Here is a 22519-nt window from a genome sequence, read left to right on the forward strand (position 1 = left end):
TAAGAGCAGAGCTCCCTTCAGACGTGCTACACTGTGCAATATAGCAATAACTGTTTTGGTTAAGAAAACCCTTATTCCCGCTAAAGGCGAGGATTTTTGGTATCCCTGCAGCAGAGGTTACCCTAGGCCTTGGAGGGGGCTTTGTCCCCGCCGCCAGCAGCTGCCCTCGGTCTGACTGGCGCCGCCGGAGCGCAGGCACCGTCCGACTGGCCGCCTTGTCGCCCGGGGCAGGCGCGGGCCCGGCCTGGCCGCCGCGGCGAGCTGGACTCCGCCAGCGGCCCGGGCGGCCGCGGCGGCGTTTGAGCCTTGGCGCGGCCCGTAGCCGGGACGCCTCACTCAGCCTCAACATGGCGGCGGCGCTGCGCAGGGGGTGGGAAGTTTCCGGGACGCCTGTTGAGGTGAGTGCGGGCCGGGACCGGGGCCGGGCCCCCGCCTGCGGGCGGGGGGCACGGCGGGGGCCCGCGGCTCCCGGAGCTCGGGCCGGGCTTGCCCCGGCGCCGTGTGCGTGGAGCAGGGCCCCATCACCGCGGCGAGGCGGGGGCGAGGGGACCCGGGCGGCCTGGCGGGCAGCCCCGGGGGGACGCGGCCTCCCCGGGCAGGCCCGGGCCCTGGCGGGGCGGGGGCCGTCCGCACAGAGCAGCTTCCAGGGGCAGCAGCTTGTGGTAAGCGGCCTCGCCCCGGCAGACCCACGGCTGGCAGCGCCCGCTCCGCGGGGCCAAATGCCTCCGTTAAACTTCCCCGGCCGGGCCAGCCCAGCAGCTGGTGCTTCGGCCGGGTGCTCTCCGTTTGTCTGACACCGGTAATCCGCAATATGGGCTGGGTCTTAACATCTAAAAACTAAGGGAGTCGTTCACCTGAGGTTTAAGCCTACTCTATTACTCTATTACTATATTAGCTAAATACGACTTTTTGCTTAAACAAAGTCTCATGGAGTTGCTTTTTAAAAAAAATGTGCACTAAACTGGAAGAATAAAGCTGAAGGAAAGCTGGTCCAGTATTTTAGATAGGCCTCACCTGGACTTTAAATCAACTGCAGTTAAACTACTGAACCATCTTTGGGTTTTAGTTCTTTTTTCTACTTTCTTTGACAAATTATGGTAAAAACTACTTTGGGAATGCTGTTCCTTTACGTATAGGTCAGCTCTTGGATAGTTCAGTGTCCAAATCTACAGTTAGACTCCAGGTTTTGCTTAAAATTGTGTTTATAAAAGTTGACGAATATTTACGGGTGTACATACTCTGTTTGGTTTGGATATAAATGTGATTTTCTCAGATACGCAATCAGATGTTGCAACCTGAAACTTTAAGGCCGTTAGTTTAAAAAAGAAACACAATACCCCCTCACGACTTTGAACAGTCTTTGTCTAAACAGTCAAAGTCTTAACAGAAATGAGCAACAAATAGCTATGTTTTAAAGCACAAATCAGATACTGAAATTTCTCACTAAAATTTTCTGAATTGCTGTGTTACATTTATTTGGTAATATCTGCGTGATGGGATACATTAATCATGAAAACGCTGCCTTTTCTTCTTTTCCCAAAAAAGATGACCATGAAAACACATGGTTAGAAAAAGACTGATGATTAATAGTGTGGTTTAGTAGTACATCTTTTTGGTAATTAGCTAGAAGATCAGGCAGAGGAGGTTGCATTGACCGTCTGAGCTGTCACTTTGCGAATACTGCGTCCTGGAGCACACTTTGTGTCTTTCCACGAGGAACAGGCGTGTTCCCCTGCCCTGGCACTCGGCGCAGCACGTGGGGCGGCAGCAGAGGAACTTCTCTTTTGCATTTCTCACGATGCGATGGCAGCAAAACTCCGCTTGGCACGAGCTGAACCAGTCAGAGTAGTTTTCTGTCAGAGTGGCTGCTTGCCTGCAAGGAAGTTTGCTAGTGTAACGATCCCACTAGAAAATAATGCGACAGTAGCAAAATCTTAAGCCAGGTTTTAGGTGGGAGCTTCCACCTTTTGCGTATCAGCCAGCCTGCTGACTTCCATGAGGCTGGTGTCCAAGGGAATACATACAGTGTTAGCCCCTTGACTTGGAGGGGTTCCAGAAAGGCTCAGGAATCAAGGTAACAGGACGGGGTGGCAGATGTGCTCCAGCGTAGCAGTAGTCACATGTCAGTGCTGTGGGTTGGAAGGAGATGTGAAAGCATTCCTCTATATGCAATGATTTTAAAGATCTTTTCCAGCCTAAATGATTCTATGATTCTGTTCGTAGTTTGAACGAGAGATAACTGTGTGGGGGAGCGCATGTGTAGGAGTTGAAATAAATGGCTCAAGTTGTCCATACAGTGAATGTTGATTGTAGTACAAGAAACAGTGAGACTGTGGACAGTGCTGTGATACCTGATATATTGTCACCTGGAATACGATAGCTAACTTTGGGCTGTGTTATCTATGTGAAGTAGAAAACAAATGAAAGGTTGAGGGGAACAGTAAGTATATTACCAACTGAGGGGAGAAATGTCATGAGATCTTAAGCATCCAAGCAACTCAGAATTAAGTTTATATAAAACAGTAATAATAATGAGTACTATAAAAATGCACAGTTGAAATCCAAAGAACTTTAACTTGCAACAGCATCATGTAATAACCATTTGCTTTAAGTATATGGTATGTATTCTGTTTCAATTAAACAGGTTTTTAATGCACAGTTCTTTCCAAAGTAATATCTGCAATGTTGTTAGGTATTTAACATAATTTGAAAATGTATTTTATCAAACTTAAGTAATTCAAACAATAGAATTTCTTAGGCCTAGTTTGTCTCTACACCACTTACATAAGCTGGTTTTAGACTGGGTGTCAATCTTCAAATCAGCCAAAGCTTATGGGCAAATCAGTCAATTCACTTTTTCTTTTGTTGTTCACTGATTTAAAAAATGAGAATTTAAAAATCAAGAGAGAATAAAGTTTAAGTTTAGAGTTTCAGTCAAGGTGTCCTTGCATACTTCTTGCAGCATTTTAAATGAAAGCAGTAAGCAATAACCTAGCTCTGAGTGTTCTTGACACATCGGCTGCTTTCTCATACTACTGACTCTTCAGAAGGCTCTACAAGATGGGTGATTAGGTAATTACTTCCAAAATGATAGATGCCTCATATGAGTCTTCTTACTTCTTGGGGATTCTGCTCATAACCTGTATAATCATACTCTTCAATAAACTTTTTGTTAATAACTTTAAAAACAAAAGTTGTACATAAATATAAACACTACATAGGATTTCAGTAAGTTTTAACTAAGGGAATTTGGACGACTGGTTGTGCTGGGGGTCTTTGTAATTTGTGATACTTCTTAAGAAAATTAGAGACAAAAAAATATTGATGCTGATTTTCTTGTCTCTGTATTTTCTTGTGATCCACCTGTTGTTTTCTGCCTTATTCTCTCTGGAGTTATAGGCTCTGCTTTATTTGTTTAGTGACTCCTGGTTTAGAATTTCTAGGCACAAAAGGATCAAAAATCAGAAGTACATGTGGTTCTCTTTACATGTAGTTTCCCAGAAAGCTTGGTCTCTGAGTAATTCTTATCAATTTGTCACTTATAACACATTTTGCATACAGAACAGGGTTGTGACTTCAAAGTACAAACCTTTGTTGCCTTTAACTAGAGAGCTTTGGACTATGCCTCTGACAACTCTGGCATAAGTAGAAAAGTATATAAATACAGTGAAACAGAGATATTCAAGGAAATAGAATTTCCTCAATAACTTTTTTGTTTCTAATTATAGCAATTAATAGTATTGCTTATGTGTAAACTCAGTAAGATTAACACCAATAGGATTACAGTGATCCTTGTGTTTCAAGACTGAGTTCAGACCAGGAAGAAGCTTATCCTGTAAAATAATAATGATCTCCAGTGAGATCTGCCTAGCCACGTTTTCTTACAAAATTTCCCCTAAAAATATTTCTATCTGTTCTTATAGTATATTAAAAAGAAAAGCATGTCAGTTAAATGGATCTGACTAGGGGGAGCTTATGTTCTAAATATAATATTTATCCTGATAAATTTTTTTGTTTGTTTTTGTGGGGGGAAAAAGTGGCTTGGAGGGGTTAAAATTAAGGTTTTGGTTGTACATTAAGAAAAGTCTCTGAAAATGTTGTCAGATCAGTTGATACATCTGCGTGTCCACTCCTCTTCTGTGAAATGGAGATAATGTTGATATCCTTTTTAATGATCTACTGTGGGTTAAGCTCGTTAACTGATTATGGAGTTCTTTTTGTAAAACCTGTAGCTATTTGACTACTAAAAAGAAGTCTTGCAAAGCATACTGAAAAAGTTTAGTATAAAGCAAGAACTTACCAAACGTAATGGTGAAGTAAAACAATGTTTTAGAACAATATTAAAATATTTTAGAAGGTAATGGGTATCATAGGAATATTTTGAATACCCATAGATATCCAATTAGATACCTACTGGGTGGTTTTTGTGGAAAAACTGCAGAGGCCAGGTTTGGTTTACCTTTTCCTCTCGTTCAAATTATGAAATAAGATTTATGCAAAACCCATTTTATATTGGTTTTAATAATGATCCCAGTTTGAATGACCTTTAACAACACACTTGATCTTTATTACATGTTTTTTAATTTAGACGTTAAGCTCCTTGGTGAGAAAGGATATGTCATGTTTATGCTTTGTAAAATTCAAAGGAATTATTTGCCACTAACACTTCTTTTAATTCTTCTTCCAGGACTTCAGTGATTCTGGACCACTGTTACTGAAATGATATTACAGAAGGTGGCGATTGCATTGTGTTTGTTGGATGAAACCCAAATATTTACTTTCAGTCAAGTGGGTAAAACCCCCTAACTGCAGTTTACATGTGTAGGTCACTGCGTTACTGTGTTAGTCATTGTCTCTATGCAGCAATGACAAGGCTGGAAGAAGCAAACAGAGAAGTGAACATGCACTCATCAGTCAGATACCTTGGCTATCTTGCCAGAATCAATTTACTGGTTGCCATTTGCATGGGCCTTTATGTCAGATGGGAAAAAACTGCGGATGCACTGATTTTGGTAATATTTATTCTGGGGCTCTTTGTTCTTGGAATTGCCAGCATACTGTACTACTATTTTTCAATGGAAACAGCAAGTTTGAGTCTCTCCAATCTTTGGTTTGGTTTTCTGCTTGGCCTTCTGTGTTTTCTTAATAATTCTGCCTTCAAAACGGATGTGAAAGAAGAAGCTACTAAATATTTGCTCCTTTCTGCTATTGTTTTAAGGATATTATGTGCTTTGGTTGAGCGGATTTGTGGTTGTATTCATCATCGACCGACTCTGCTGACAACAGTTGAATTTTTGGAGCTAGTTGGATTTGCAATTGCCAGCACAACTATGCTGGTAGAAAAATCTATGAGTGTTATTCTGTTGGTCACGGCTTTGGCTATGTTGATTATTGACTTACGTATGAAGTCTTTTTTGGCAATTCCAAATTTGGCAATTTTTGGAGCCATTGCATCCTTACTCTTTTTTCCATCACTGCAAATCCCCACAAACCCATTTGCCTTGGCCTGTTTCTTCAGCTGCCTCATTTCAGATCCCCTTCTCGACGTTTACTTCAGTGGACTTTCAGTTACTGAACGATGGAAGCCCTACTTGTACCGTGGTAAAATTTGCAGAAGGCTTTCTGTCATCTCAGTTGGAGTCATTGAACTAATCTTTTTCATTCTTGCAGCCTTTAAACTACGTGATTTGGATCTCTGGTATTTTGTGATACCAGGTTTTTCTATTTTTGGAATTTTCTGGATGATTTGTCATGTGATTTTTTTTATAACTCTTTGGGGATTTCACACAAAACTAAATGACTGTCACAAGGTATACTATACCCACCGTGCAGAAAACAACAGCCTTGACAGAGTTATGGCATCTAAAGGAATGCGTCACTTCTGTTTAATTTCTGAACAGCTAGTATTTTTCAGTCTTGTCGCGACTGCTGTTTTGGGGGCCGTTTCTTGGCAGGTAAATAATAATCTCTGTATCTTGATCTCCCTCTTGAGAATGCTCCTGAAAATTGTCGACTCCTTAAAATTTCTGTGACATTTGATGGTGTCCTGTGGCTCAGCAATTCAGTGTTGGAACACTTGGTTTTGCCAGCATGCTCTTCGACTTTAACACCTTGTGCTGGAACTCACCAGCTTCCTTATGTGGGCGGAATGGGAAGAGTTAATGCTTCCAGGGCAAAAGTATGCGAAGTATTTTAAGTTTATCTACTTATGAAATTATTCTGCTTTTGAATTCATTGTGCCATAAAATTCGTTTTCAGAGTAGATCATAGTGTTGAACCCTAGTAATGCACACTACATGGAGGGCTTTTCTTATGGACTATTTTAATTAAATCAAGGCAAATTCATGTTTTAAGAATGTATTTTTCAATAATTTTGCTTTGCATTCAACCATTAATATGGAGTTAGAGATCAGCTGAGAAACTGGTAAATTGTTGGTATAGCATATGCTCTAAGTGTCTTATTTTCAAATCTGGTTATGCACTGCAGGATATGTCCTCTGAAAGACCAGTTCTTAAAATCACACAGCTTTCTTTGACTTTTCTTTCCATATCTGAATTAAGGACCTTGTCTTTTCTTTAGGAGAAAACATAAATTTCTCTCAAAATGTTTGTTCAGTGCCCAAGTTAAAGTACATTGTGTGTTGTCACAGTTGCAGCAGGGTGAAAAGGGAGTTTGGTGTCTGTTTTCTTTTTTAAGTTGATCTAAAAAAAGACAACAATCATTTTTCTACCCACGCGTCTCTTAAATGAATCACATATATATATTATACGTATATTCAAATTATATATTATTTATGGCAGATCCAGTTTACATAATGTCTCTATAGTGTCTCCAAAACAATTTGCTGCCCATTCCTGCAGATTTTCTTAGATTAAATAACCTTGTAGATGAAAGGTGTTAAAGAACTTGGTGGAAAAGGAAATTGACAGTTATTTTGTGAGGTTTTGTGTGTTCGGGTTTTTTGTTTGATTTGGGTTTGGTTTTGTCTTTTTTGTGTGGTTGGTTGGGTTTTTTTTGCATGAAGATCATTACAGGTTAACAGACAAGCCTGGGTAGTTTTGCTTGCTCTTTGGAAAAGTATCACCATGCATACCTATAGTCTGTGGGTTTGCAGAAAGGACAAAAGGAAGAACTAGAACCAAAAAGAAGCAGAGAAGAAAAATCCCCAAAATGTATTTAAAGAAAGTGAAGGTGCTCATGCACTGAAAGAAATGGGAAAGTGGTTTGGGAGACAGACACCATAAAGATGGAATATCAGCATGCTAATATTTCTAACTTCCATACTTTTTCTTCTGAGACTTGGGTGATTTTATCAAAATGCAAGTCTTTAATTTTTATATGCCAGATGACTGTTCTTCAGTAGAAGCCATTTTTTACCACCTCTATCAGATAGTCTTATTAATTTATCTATCTTTGCCCTCCTCCTTTAACATCCTGAGACACATAGGTTAATAATTACATCGTTTTAAAATTACTTGGATGGAGTCACTCCACCTAGTTACACCTAACAAAGCAGTCAGAACAAATCAAGTGCATAAGTTGTCCAGATAGTCAGTGGAGAGAGGCAGTTTGTTTTGGTGGTGCCCAGAGCCTGTCTGTGGGGAGTTAACCATGAGACTTGGACAGGATCTCCTGCTGTAGCCCTTCAGGGGAAGGGCTCACTCTCCCCATGTCATCTCTTCAAAGCACACAGGCGCTTCCTTTAGAACTGCTTCATTACTGCAAGCTGTCTGCGTAAGGAAGGAGGATTGGATTCATACTCATCTTGTTACTTTTTTCTCTTCACATTGATTGATAATTCATTGTAATTTTTTTCTGTCTCTGTCCTCTGCCCCAAAATAACTGCAACTGTTAACATGTCTGATAATTTTCAGGCCTCTCTAATTCTGAAGAAGTGCGGTTGTACTGTGGAATGACTTGTGCAGGGCCATTCACAAGAAGCAAACTGGCAGTGTGTCTAAAATCTTAATATTTGTTATTGGCTAATTTCAATTTGTAGCATCCTATGTGTAAATAAGATAAGCTGTTGCTCATCACCTCTCTCTGATAGGTTGCGTATTTGCCTATTCAGTGGGAAAAGAAGTAATTGTGGTGGCAAAAGTGAAAGGCATCAGACCAAATACTTCTGCTTGTCAGGAAATCAGTTTTTTTCTTATAATAATTTATTTTTAGTAGATAATTACATTTACATTTCTTTTACTATATTTATATTTCTTTCATCATGTATTTATAGTAATGAATTAGCTTAAGATTATGAATGCAGTTGTCTCCAACTAAAATAATTTCTACTTCAGAAGATGTTGTGATGTTTGCCTTGCAGATCACTGTGCCTATTCCATCTGTTGTCAGAAAACTAAATATTTTGTCAGACCTGGCCAGAACATAATTTAATAAATGGATGTATCATTTTTTATAGTGGTTGCAGGAAACTGTGGCCTTTTCTGTATTTTTCTGGATAGTGTCAGGTTTCAAAATAATTAGAAGTAAGAAAGTAATGATGCATAAGCACACAATTTACTCTCTTGCAGTTTGGGACTTATGTTGTCATTTTAGTAAGTGCTAATTATATTTGAAATCTGTTAAGTGTCACCTAGAAGGTGAAGCATTTTTTATTTATACCTTTCCTCACTCTGAAGATGTACTGAAAGCTTGTCTAATGATACTGCATTTGATAAGAGAAGTGGCTTGAAATCGCTTCATGGTCTGCCATTTGACCTCCTATATAATGAATAGAATTGGCTAAAAACCTAAGCCTTGGAAAGGTACTTCCTAACAGTCAACTATAAATAATTAGCCCTAGCATATAAAAAGTCTCGCTCAGCTGTGTGTGTTAGGTTATAGCCAGAAATGAGGTGGTGGAGGGGAGGGGTTCTGTTTCATGGAAAACTTTGTTACAGGCACATTATATATGCCCTTTTAACGTTTTTAATAACTGTAATATCTGTGCATCATATAAATCTCAAGTGTATGAAAGGTCAAGACCTAAAGAGACAGTTGTCTGCTAATTGGTGGCTAGAAGTATCCTATTTGATTAAAATTGCCAGAAAAATAACAAATCTCCTTTTGTGGAAAGGCTTTTAAAGCGAGGTCGATTAACTCACTGTTGCACACACTGTGGTTTTATGACTCATGCAGAACTGTTGAGGCTGGAAGTCATGTTAGCCAAGGACCTTTCTTTAAGGGGAGCTTAGCCCTTGTAATAAGCCAAGGGTTGAAAGTCTCTGTTCCTGATGCTTTGGTATGTGCTTAGGAAGAACTGTGGCTCCTGAAAGCAGAATCTCTCTCTCTGACAGATCAAGCTCTAAATGTGAAGAGCAGAATCGTCAGGTCTGCCTGAAGCTGGAGGATGAACTCAGGAAGCATGAGAAATGTAAAATTAATTTGTTAAAGCTGGTTGCATTCAAAAATGGAGTAACAGCTTTTCAGCGGGGCTTGTTTCAGCTGGGACATGGTCTGCTTCTGAGAATAATCCCTGCATTAGCTGGAGAGGAAAGACACCTTGCCTTGTTGGTAGAAATACATTGACGTTTTCCTTGCAAAATCTGCAGGAAGTGTTCTGCACCTGCCTTTACATTTGTGTGAGTAATTTCAGTCAGATCAATAGACTTTTTAACTCCAACTTACTCATTTTAGCAATTACTCACGTGCCTGTCCATAATTAGTCCCTGGGATGGGACAAGATCCAGAAGAAGTAATGCAAATTACTTGGGCATTACTTTGCTCAGAAGCCAATAAAATGATGAAAAATTTGGAGATGGAGGTCTTGGAATTTGCAAGCAAAGATCTTGGAAAGGTTTGGAGGAATCTTTTTTTCAGAAATTTAAAGTCAGATTTTGTTAAGTGCTCTATGCCAAAGTAACAGTACAGTTTTTCTGAATTACTGGCCAAAGAGAATTATTATCCCTGGAAGACCTGTATTTAATATTACCAAGAGAAAAATTAACTATGTCAGAGACAGGTAAAGTAATGGAATGAAGTACTTTCAGTACATTATTCTTGTTTTTAGTGAATTTTATGGGTCAGTAAAATAATAGTCTTCGTGATATGCATGAGTACTTGTACTTAGATGAACAGTACTATTGAACTCAGATTATTCATGGAAGAATAGTTAGGTTATGTATGAGTATTTTCTTGTTTTGGGGAGAGTTAGTGATTTTGTAGTCTTTATTGTGGTGTGATTGGCTGGTGTTTCTTGAAAGCTCAGTTTACAATGCCTTAATAAAATTGAAGATGGTGACTTTTTTAACTTCTCTAAAAACAAGATTATTTTCTGAACAATAAGAGGTTTTCTAAGTAACCTCTATATTTACCTGCACATACTTTTGTTAACATCACAGATTAAATAGACTGGATATGATTTGCATTCAAAACAGTTTTCTCCTTCATTTTCCCCTCCTTTTCTTCCTGACTTGTATTTTTAATCCAGTCCTTGCTTGTCCAGTTATATATACCACACACACACACACCCCCAGAGGCTCCGCAGCACCCTCTGGTCTCTCTCCATATTTGCTCAAATACCCATTCCACTCCTGCTTTTTTTCCCCCCTCTCTGTCTGGTTATCTTTAGTTCCCCCCCTTTCTTTTCCTCAGTCAGTTTTTCCCCTCCTTGCCAATTTGACTTGCATATCTGTGCCTCGCTATTTCTTTATAGACTTGTCTGTACGGTTTCTTGTGCAATAACATTATTCCTGCTTTCCCAACTGTTTCATCATCTCTTAAGCTGGATCTTAAATCCCCCTTGCTTACTGGTCATCATTTCTTCTCAAACTCACCCACTATCCTGTCTATTTTTGCTGCCCATCTTCCTCTCTGCAGTAGGTGCTCAGCCCTCCTTGGCTCTCTACCTCTCCAGTCCTGTCCCGAGGGCTGCGTCAGGTTGCCTGCTCACATCCGCAGTGGCAGCACACCTTGCTGCTGTCGCCACCACTTCCAGAGGCCTTAGGTCATGAAGCAGATTTCTGGTGACAAGAGAAAGGAATTATTTGGTGTTAGTCTAAAGAATCTGATATATGCGTTAAGCTTTGCTGTCAAGTCTCGTTAATTCCAGAATTCAAATTTTTATATTAAAAAAAAATCAGAAATCCGTTTAGAGTGCTTTTAAATTGACAACCACTTCTGGTTTTGCTGGGAAAAATGCATGTAGACTAAAGCACAGGCTTTCCTGTGGTTAGAACAGGAGTCAGGGATGGGAAACATAACACATTAAATACATCTGCCAGTGAACATGATGACTATTTTCCGCAAACTGTTTTCTAGATTTTCTCAGGGCTGTTTTAATAGTCAGAAGTAATGGATTATTTATTTTTCTCTAGAGACTATTCTTTCACTCAATGATTTGTTATAAGGCAGTTTCCTCTGGTAGTTGATCTCCGTTGTAACTTTACAATTTTTGTCTTTAAGATTCTTTTTACCTGTAATATACATATCTTGTTTTCATTTGGAATAAGCTATCCATCAAATATTTGTAGATTACTTATCACGTGATCCTTTTTCTCCTGAGCCTTCTCCATCATGGAGCATATACTTCTTTGTTTTTGCAGAATCACTGCAGAGGAGCTAAGCAGAACTGTTTATTTTATATTTACTTTGTGTGTGTGTGTATGGATATATAAAAATAGGTAAATATTATTCAGCTTGGATAATGGAAAGCAGAGCAGAATATTTGCTTGGAAATACACACAGGCATCTTTGTAAGCATCCTCAGTTGTTGGTCTGTTACATAGAATCCCAGGCAGCCTGCTCTAGGCGGCCCTGCGTGAGCAGTGGGTTGGACCAGATGATATCCAGAGGCCCCTTCCAACCTCAACCACTCAGTGATTTTGTGATCATCTTAGTTGACATATGTTTAGTAATTTATTTCTATTTTAATCAGAAGGGATCTTCTATAGGTCTCCATAACTGTCTTCCAATTTAAACTAATGTTTCTTTTTTTTTTTCTCTTCCTCCTTGTTATTTTTGTCAGTCACATGTCAGTAATGCTCCATTGTTAAATACAGTTCCAGAATTGTTCCACTTCCAACAGTGGTTTACTCCTTGGGACTGGAGTTGTCCTATCCACGAATATAAAATTATATACCTTGGCTGTAAAATACCTCTAAATTCTTCTGGTGTTTTAACAGTTACACTTAACAATAAGTGTTGCTTGAAAAGCTAAAGAAAGTGGAAAGGTAATACTACTGGTGAATCTCACCGATCTTTTATTGTCTGTCATTTCAGTCATCAGAGGCAAGAAGTATATTTTTTTTACCTTTTCTCCATTATTTGAAATGAGAACACACTATGTATTTCCTAAATATTAATTTAGATGATAGACAAAGGCAAAAAACCCCAAAGACTGAGAGATAAAATGGCTTCTCGTGTTTTCAGTGGGATTGCTGAGATGGTCCCCGTCTTCTGTTTGCTTTTTGAGCAGTCTGTCTGGAATCAATGGGCACCTGGAGTACAGGGATGTACTGCAGGCTGAGATTGCCAGTGCAGTCGAAAACAGAATGAAAATGGGTTGAACAGATGAAAGAACAAAATCCCTTTCTGGCTCCGCCTAAGCATCCATGGCCATCTGCTCCATTAAGGACCAGTCATCAAATCTTTTGGATTTAGTAAAGCACTGACAGTCTCCACCTGGCATTTTATCTGTTTTCTTAAAAGAGATACCTATCTTCAGATTTACAGTGATTACTAACTTAATTAGATAGTATTTTTTGCTATTTCAAGGTCTTATAGTTTAGGTTTTTTAAAATGCCACCAGTCATTTTTTGCAGAGCTGGATTAAAATATTTTGTTATCTTACTACAGAGCTGCTCTAAACATCGTTAATAATTTTTATGTTTGTTAGTGATATATTTCTTCTAAATCAAAACTGTTGAGAAAGTGCTGACAGCAAGTGCCAGCATCTCTACATTAGGCAGATGTCTATAAATGTAAAATATCCACACTAACAATGCTTTCCGACTCCATAGCATAAGATGGCCACTAAATGAAGGCAAAGTTGAAACTTCAGATGGAGCTGAGTTGATTCATAACATTATAGAGCATATTGCCCATTCCTCTTCAATATTCGGTACAAACTCAAAGCAGGATACAGAGCAAGATGGATCACTGAGATGATCTTACAGTTTCTATGTAGGATCCTTATCTCACAAGTACTTGTGAATTTTCTTGCCAGTATCTTCATATTAGTAGGAGTACTTTAAACAATTAAACGTAAATATCTTTTAGAAGACAGACTCAGAAGTTTGGTGAAAACTATTAAATCTTTGTGATGATCTCAAGTTGTGCTATTGCAGAACACTGTGGGCTTAATAACTTGCATGTGTTTAGGGGATTGGGGAAATGCAGGGAGTGTTTAGAACAACATGGCATGTTGTAAGAAAACATCTACAATAAAATTCATATAAAGTAATAATATAATTGTATTCTTTAGGGTATTATGATTGCTGTAGTTTTTATGGGCAAATGTGGTTTTTATTTTGTAATATGTTCACTGTGATCAAAACACTAGTGCAATGTAAGAGCACTTTGCTCTAACAAGATCCAAGAAAAGTCGTGTGTATATATGTCATATTTATATATGATGGAAAAGCTGGATTTGTCTTAAAAATGCATTATAATACTTCCCGGTCCATGCATTCAGTCTTTCCAAGGCTTAGAAAATCCTCTAATTAACCGATCATGAATAAGAAGCTTTTCCAGACGAGGCCTTTAATTTCAGCAGGATCCAAGTCTTCCTTTTTTTTTTAACTTAAAGCAAACTATCCTTCTTGTATCTATAACTGCAAAAGTAAGTCTCCAAATCTTGAAACTCATTTAGCTAGAGCTCCACTATTTCATCACAGTCTTGTATTTTACAAGGTTTCTGTAGAATGAAAACTAACCAAATCTTTGTAAGTTTTTATTGCTGCTGCTCTGAGTCTTTTTCATTTTCTGAGTGCATTTGGAAAACTGAGCAACAAAAATGAGCACTTTCTGCTGATACATTTGAAAAAAAATATATATTGTCTTAGTTACAGGATTTTTTTCTACTTATTGACAACAAAACAAGTTGAGGTTGCACCATAGTTGTTACAGCATTTTAAGCTTTCCTGTCTTCTGGTGATTTCAGTTAACTGTATTGATTTGCGGGAAGTTATTCTGAAAATCCTTATTCTCTGACACAAAACTCGAGAATCACTATGTGAATGCTTCTTTGTACTTGTCCTAAATCCATTCCATCTGCTCACTCACTCATTGATCCTGACCCTCTGAGTTTAGGCAAGACTGGGACGGGGAAAGGAATATATCTGGAATGATGCAAAGTACCTCCTGAGGTGGCTAAGAAAATGATGTACGTAAAAGTGATTGTGAATCTCCTATAATGTACGTGCGCTTCATAGGCACGCATTGCTCCTTATAGATTCAAATTATTAGCACCAAAACATCAAATTACATTATACCACATGAAATTGGATTGCAGTATTAATGCTAGCATTATCACCTGTTAATGGACTTGTTCTATCAGAACCAGTTCTGTAGCTCAAATGTTAGCAAGTCAATGAGCGTATTAATTGCACTTTTGTGATAAGGTGTGCAGGGCTGTGGGTAAAGGGAATCTCTCCGTGGTTGTCCTGTAACATGATTTGATGTCTGCTCAGTGTCATGTCCTCATGTCCTTGAGAGCTAGAAGCTAAATAAGTAAACTTTTCATTTGTCATGAATTACATAAAGCATAGTAGGAGCTGAATATAGTCTTATAGTGGTTTCAGATGTTGGAATTTGAGAATAATGCTATCACTTAACAGTTACCAGTTATTTGAGAATGGTGTTATCAGTTAATAATGCTATCAGTTAGTTATCAGTTAATATCAGATTCTGATGTTTATTTGTGGTTAGAAGTGTTGCTGTCACCATTTCAAGGACACATAGGTGAGATCCTTCCATCCCAAGTATAATGGGACACTTTTTAAAACCGGGATGGGTAGCAAACACTATTCTTCCTTAGGGCAGGAAACAGATTAGATGGGTAAAGCTGTTCTTTCAGACTGAGTCATGTAATTTTTATGTGTTTAAAAACTGAGTATAGTTGAGTTAGTGCCATGTGCCAACAAGAACTGAGGTGGTTTAGGTGTAATTTTTTTCAGTGTAATTTACTTTCCAAATTATTAATAGCTTTGTCTATATGTTAAGCTGAACTACCAGTCCGCATCAAATCACTGAGTGTGAAACAATAAGGCAATATCCAGATTTTCAAAAAATATTAATATGTAGATTTATGCAAAGAGGGCAAATAAAACATAGATGTAGTCAGAGGCCACAGGACTCTTCTCAAGACAGAAATCTGTAGCTATTAATTATTTCCTTTCCTACATAACAAACATTAATATTTAATAACTGCACCATGGATATCAAAGTTCTTGGTTAATTATATATTATAATACTGTTTCTACCTTTCCTAAAGCATTTAATGCCTCATTAAACCCATTCACATCATATTAAAATAATTAAAATGAATCTGTATCTGTTCTGCCTCTCACTGGCAGCTGGCATTTCAGAAGCCCATTTTTATTATAGTGGTACTAGTGGCTGAGACTTAACTTTTGAAACTTCTTTTTTTACAGAAATCATCTATGTATCAGTGAGTGTAATCTTTTCCAAAACTGCTTTTTACCTACAAAACAGGAAAGCTCAATGTAGGGTATTAGCTGTGTGAATGCTACAAAGTCCTGTAGTGGATGTCCCTTCTCATCTGATATCTGTGTAGCTGATAAAGAATTGTCTTTTTAATTGCAATGATGTTCATAAATGTTCTCACAAGTCATTTTTTGTGCGATAGATAGTATTCCACAAAGAATATTTTAAAAACTCTTGGCGTTAAAAAGCAAGAATAGTTAAATCTGTATTTTTAATGATGCAATATAGTATGCTATCATCTGATGCTAGGTACATAACATTCTGTGTTGTACTTTACTGATTAAGGCCTGATCCTGCAGATATTTACAGATGTACTTATTTTATGCACATAAATAATTTTGTGGTGTTTGATTTTCCTGCTTAAATATGTAAAGCTAAGCTATGATCAGGGCTTTTAAAGCTAAGTCCTGTGCTGTTAGTGTTTTTAAAATGCATTCCTTTCAGAAGAGTGATCCCTGCTTACCAGCCACCTTCTCCCCAAACCCCCAAATTGGCCTTTCATTTGTCTTTAGAGTACTTCACTGTGTAATACGTGGAAAAATAAGTATACATTACATATAATAACTTGCATGTTTCAGGACCCAATTATGTTTGATCAAACACAGGGAATTATTCATAAAACCGTAACCAACAGATAGGAGGGATTTTTCATGCAATACCTAAATCTCTCTGTTTTCTTTTTAGCCAACCAATGGGATCTTCATGAGTGCATTTCTCATCGTGTTACCGCTGGAGTCCATGGCTCATGGGCTTTTCCATGAGCTGGGAAACTGCTTGGGAGGAACCTGTGTTGGGTATGCTGTTGTGATTCCCACCAACTTTTGCAGGTATAGTTACCATGTATTTCAGCTTCACAGTAGTGTAAGTGTACTGTTAGCTCGTAGAGGCAATGCAGTGCTGTTGCTTGTATTTTTCAATAATTACATACAAATTTGAATAATAGGCAGATTTTGTATTTTTCCTTTTCCTCACCTTCCAAAAAGAATGAGTAACTCCAACTCTACCTTTTTATATGTATTTTATTTGCTTTTAGAAAGCCAATTAATGCCTTACGCACCAATCATGCATAGGCAGATTCCACAGTCTGTATCTCACGCAAAGGAGGATTGCAGCATTTGACTGAGTGCAGATATATTATAACAGGACAACTATTAAACCAAGATTAAACCACTATTAAACTATTAAACCAGATCAGTTTAAAACAATTTTGAATTCTATTAAATGAGATGGTGTCTACATTTAAAGGACATTGAAATTCGATTTTCGAGTAGACTACATGTCAGTTATTGGTATTGTGAATTTACAGCTGATTTTATTTCAATGTAAATGTTACCATATGAGAAATGCTTGGGGGTGGAGGGATTGTACTATTATTATTTGCCCATTTGTGTGTTTTTCTTATAAGCTTTAAACTTGCAAATGCTACTTTAGCTGTATAATTAAAATTGTGCACGCGCAATTTTTTTATAAACAATAAACAAGAGCTATGTAAGTTATCTATCTACCATCAGAGTTGTAAGTTGAAATGAGAGGCTTCAAAATAGAACTGCCCAATTTATGAAAACTGCCCAGCTTGCAGTATGTGTAATGGATTCAGTTGCCAGGGAAAAAAATTAACGGGCAAAGAAACAGGAGGGTAGTGTGCTTATCTTAGATCACTGTATCTTAAATAGTGTAAAATACTGTAAAAACAAATTTTCTGAGCTTCGATCTACAGTCTTCAGCTGTGCACTCTTTTAAAAAAATCCATGTAGTCAATTGTTGTTAGGGATTAAAAAAATACATTTTCAAAATTTACATTACAATAGAAATAAATTCTTTTTGTTTCCATGGCAATAATTTAATTCTTTCATTGTATTATATTATTCTGGCTTTGGCAGTTCCCTCTAATTTCTGAGTGAATGAAGTACTCTTGAGCAACTGTTTAGGACCTGACGGAACTAAACTTCCTTATTAACAAAGCTTGACTGTTTCAGTAATGGGCCCAGTCTTTGCTTGCTGAGACAAACAGTAATGACGATGTGTTCAATGTAATTGTAGCAGTGGAACGTTAGCCTTCATGAAGGCACTAGACAGGTGAGGAAGTGCAAAATTTAATTAGCTAGACCAGAAAAGAAAGTAGGTAGCTTTACACACTGACTTGCAAACAAAATCCATGAAGGATACATACATACATACATAAATAAGTATAAAAAACAGAAGTCGTATTTTGTATTAGTAGAGTAAGACCATGTCTGGTCTATTTTCATCCATAAAGTCTGTCCATTGCTCAGGGAACCCAGGAACCCTTTTGGTATATACGCATATTCATATACATACACACACACACACACACACATATCTATATATATGTGGTTTGTTCCAGGTCTAGTTTGTAATTTTCTTAGAACTTTCATTTTCTAAGCGGTGAATACCATCATCTGAAACATATTTCTTATGCTGAAAGATCAGCATCTGAACAGCACACGCAACTAAGAATTACTGTATTTGCATGAGTACCATATTGAGTAAAGGCTAGTTTGGAACAGAGATATTCAGAATATCTGAGCAAAATGTGTACTTGGATTTCTCTTTATTCTGTTATTGGAAACTAGTTTGCATGATGTTTTGTGCAGACTAACACTCATTCTTCCGGCGCTTCTTTCCAGTTGTGCGTGAACAAATGCCTGTCTGAAGGCAGTGCTCTGTCAGTGGGACTTAATGAAATCATTGAAGCCCTGCATGTTCACATCACAGCTCCCCTCTCTCTCCCTCTGTCTCTCAGCTGCAGGAATAGCATGGAGGTGTGTAAGGACTATGCTTTGAAGTGAAGAAATGTGACAAAAGGGAGGGGGAGATAGTGGTCCCTCACTCAAATACATTGAGTATTTGTGTTGGTTTTTGAATTGTTTATAGACTGTACATTTCAAGTCAACTTGAATTCAGAACAGTCCTACTTCACAGCAGAGAAAATAGGCACCGGGGAAAAAAATCATCAATTGCTAAAAGTCCACTAAGCATGAAATAATTATAAATCATAATCATAACTGTTTTTCTTCTCTTTAGTCCTGATGGCCAACCAACTCTTCTTCCACCTGAGCATGTACAAGAGTTAAATCTGAGGTCTACTGGCATGCTTAATGCCATCCAAAGATTTTTTGCGTATCACATGATTGAGACATATGGTTGCGATTATTCTACAAGCGGACTGACCTTTGATACCCTTCACTCCAAGATCAAGTCTTTTCTTGAACTTCGGACAGCAGATGGACCCAGATATGATACCTACATTTTATATTACAGTGGTCACTCACATGGAACTGGTGAATGGGCACTGGCAGGTAACTGGTTTGGGGATTTTTTTATTAATAGTTTTGGTATTGATAAACTTCCCAAATCAATTAGTTCATTCTTTAAAAAAATCATACTGTATTGCAAAACTTTGAAGTTTTGGTCACATTTATTATCTGATAGTCCAGAATGGCAATGAACCACCAGTCTTTGGAGAACAGGTTCATGGAAGCTCCTGGCAGGGGAGGAAGAAAGGAAAGGGTAATATACAGAGCATGGCTGTTAAGAGATTGAGGGGCTACAAGGAATCATCAAAATAGGCAAGGTTGCAGGCTGACTACCTCTACTAGTGGAGAGAATGGAGAAATGCAGAAGCCCCTTTTGTATGCAGTTAGCTTGATGTAAAGAAGCAGCTCTTTCCTTACCTTGCTCTGTATGACAGCCAGGTATGGTACTTTGTGGACTTCTATGTCATTTTAGTATTTAGTCACTTTGATAAAAATCCTTTTGCAGCTAACTAATCTTACACTTGTTCTGAAAATTGTCTAAATATTGTTGACCCCAAATGTATGCTTACAAATTTAAACATGATTTCATATTCCCCTTACAATTCAACAAGTTAACTTTAAAGATCACTTTTTTTTCCCTGAAAGGTAAAGTGGAAATTACCCCCTCCTGCTCTAAAGACAGATTTCCCTGGTATTTTGAGGAATATTTATTCACTGTAATGAGCAAGCATAATCTCTTCTCAATCCCTGGACATGGCAGAGTGAATTATACAGCGTTCTGTGTCACTGTGTCAGTTAGGCTGTCGTGAAGGACTGTATTCATGTCCTTAAGATGTGCTCTGGCTTTTTTGTAAAAGACAGAATCAATAAAAGAAATAGGAGGCAGGTATACAACAATCCACACTAGAAAAGCAGGTCTTCAAACATATAGCAAAACTTGTATCGTGAAAACAGCTATGGTTTGCTGACATGCTAGAGTTTGAGAGTCACTGCGGGCACAATGTAGCCTCAAGACTACAAACCTCTATATAAAGGGCTGGTTTGATGCCTCGTCATATGCTTGGCCTGGACTTCATCATTTCCCCTTTTCTTGGCCTGTTTTTGATCTCTTTGTAATGGGCAGTCCTATCTCAACCGTATTCTTTGGTAAACCTACTGAAGTTTTCAAATAATTTTGAAAACTTCAAAATGATTTGAAGGTAGGTTTAGCCTTGCTCTCCTGCTGTATGGAACAGGGCTTCTGAGGTTGCTGTGTGCAAAAAGCAAATTTGTAGTACATACATGGAAAACTTGCAACTTTTTTCCTTCCTGGGACAGAATTCATTCTCTTGGATAGTGTTCTGCCTACAGGCTTCGGGCTGTTTGTCAGCAGTCTCTCTCCAGGGACATGTGCTCTTCAACAGTGTAGACAGGTATTAGCTTTGCATGTGGTCATGGTGAGGTGTTCAGGCGCAGGTCAGTTTTCATCTGGAGGCCATATACCTGTTTTGGTGCAACTCCATGCCTGAACTGTTATACCTGCTGACGAGCAACACATATTTTTCTCAAAGGCTTCATCTGTATTAGTGATTTAAAAAGCCACAGCTGTACTCTGAGCTTAGCGCAAGTGATGTACCGCAGTGTATGCCAGGGTGGCTGAATGACTTCTCCGAGAACAGGGTGGTCTTGTCCATAAGAGCAGCTGCTGCCCTGTGTGATTTCTGAGTGTGTCCACAGGTTGTGTGGAGCAGGCTAGCAGCAAAACTCTGCCTCCCACCCGTGCTCCAGCCAGCAGCATAAACATGGTTAGCTTTCTAGCATATATAGAGCCAAATGTTGCTGCAAAAATTGGACAGCTTCCAGCCCAGTGCTGGCTTATATCTGGCCAGCCTGGAGTGTGAGAGGGGAGCTCAGTTCTCTGTATACCTGTTCAGGTAGCTGCGGCCTAAATTAAACTCTGTCTTCACTTCTAGGATAAGGGCCAAGGTAACTGTTACAATAAAAATGAAGTTTCTGTGCTAAAAGATACAGTGTGTAAATACAATGGTGTTCAGCTTTTTCACGAAGTTGCTTTTTGGTTCTATCCAAGCACATCTTCAGCTGCTACTTGGAGATATGTATAGTCACATAAAGGAGAGGAACAGGCAGCTGTCACATGTCTTGCATCCTTTTTTGTGATTAATTTTAGATAAATCATGGAGTGTAACCTGATACTCCTTCCAGATAGCACTGCCCCTGAATGTAACTTGGAGTATAAACTGAAAAAATGAAGGCTGTTTGATTGTGTAATTGTAACGCATGTATTGGACAGTGGCGTTTTTTGACAGATGGAGCATTTGGTCATCAGCTCCTGTAATGTGTACCATCCTCCAACCTCTGGAGAGGATGAAGAGAGATGGCAACAATGAAATATAACATTTGGATCTAACAGAAAAAGTAGCATCTTGCTGCTGGCTTATGCCATGATGCAGCACAGCAGTAGCGGTGTAGTCTTTGCTTTATAATTATACCTTTTAAGGGAGGCTTACTGGATTTAGTAGTTCACTGATGATGTTTCTCTGTTGTTGGAGGCTGAGGTGTAACACAGTGGTATATAAAAGAAATTGTTAACTAGTCATGCATAAAGTATAAGCAGTCAAATGACCGGGGAGGTCATGTTCTGTGGGTGAAGGCAAAAGCAAGAGCTGGGCTAATGAAGCTTTGTCTCTGTTGCTGAAACTGTAAGCTTAACTGCCTGCGAAACCTGCCAAAGAGCCAGAAGTGGCCGGACGCATAGATTTCTTACACAGCTTGGTGCCTAAATCTTGCACTGGCTGATAAGTCCATGTGTTTGAGGTTAGTAGGGTTAGAAGCTGACCATGTGCTTGTGTGTGTATGAAGGATGAGATGTTTTTCTTTGGGCAGTTCTATCCAGTACTGTTTTGAAATCACCTGCACCCCTGCATAGTTACACTAAAATAAAGTTTGTTTATAAGCCTTTAAAACATGAACAAATTAATACATTTTTACTGCTAATTGACACGGAAGGCTTACCTAGAAAAGGGAAACTGCTTCTACACAAGTCTCTGCTGTAAATAACTACAGCAGTTTGGGGATCATGTACCAAGACAAGCCATTACTGTAGGTTTGTATATTAAGATTTTCTTTGGTACTAAATTTTCCAGGTTTGCATTTTTTTTGAGAAAGTTGTAAGCCCTGTACTTTTACTTTTACTTTTACTTTAACTGCGATAGCATGCTCAAAGCTTTAACTCTGAGCTATTAATGTGAAGCACTTTTTTTTCACCCCTTACAGGTTGAAATGTAAGTGCTGAAATACGCAGCTATTCTGTTTGAGATTCACCTGTGCAGTTAAATTCCTACTAACAAGATTTTAAACACTGCTAAATATACTTCTATTCTGCAATGAAAATCACTATGGAATTAAAATGCAGTTATTTTAAATCACATTTTTCTACCTTTCTTCTAAAAGTTTTCATTTTTTTTTTAAAGTTGACATTTTCAAACTAGAGTGTTTTCATTGTAAATCTGTATCATAGCTCCAGCCTGCCAACACCTAGACATATTCACATATACTTCACATTAATAGTCTCTGTGGA

General features: G+C 38.4%; 1 protein-coding gene across 4 annotated transcripts in view; it reads left to right on the forward strand.

Moving 5' to 3' along the window:
- TMEM168 (transmembrane protein 168) overlaps window positions 1–22519 on the forward strand; it is a 29651-nt gene continuing 7132 nt past the window's right edge. For 2 of the 4 annotated variants that reach the window (XR_012042518.1, XM_072861717.1), the window contains exons 1-4: window positions 1–398; window positions 4688–5954; window positions 16349–16491; window positions 18710–18984. Coding sequence is in view for 3 of the 4 variants with exons in the window: in XM_072861717.1 (XP_072717818.1) it covers window positions 4818–5954; window positions 16349–16491; window positions 18710–18984 (1555 nt within the window). In the remaining variant the exon portion in view is untranslated. Of the gene's footprint in view, window positions 399–430; window positions 663–690; window positions 800–4687; window positions 5955–16348; window positions 16492–18709; window positions 18985–22519 lie in introns of those variants that run through there. The other 2 variants (XM_072861730.1, XM_072861740.1) reach the window with 2 other exon arrangements.

Source organism: Ciconia boyciana, chromosome 1 (genome assembly GCF_034638445.1).
Source record: "Ciconia boyciana chromosome 1, ASM3463844v1, whole genome shotgun sequence".
NCBI lineage: Eukaryota > Metazoa > Chordata > Aves > Ciconiiformes > Ciconiidae > Ciconia > Ciconia boyciana.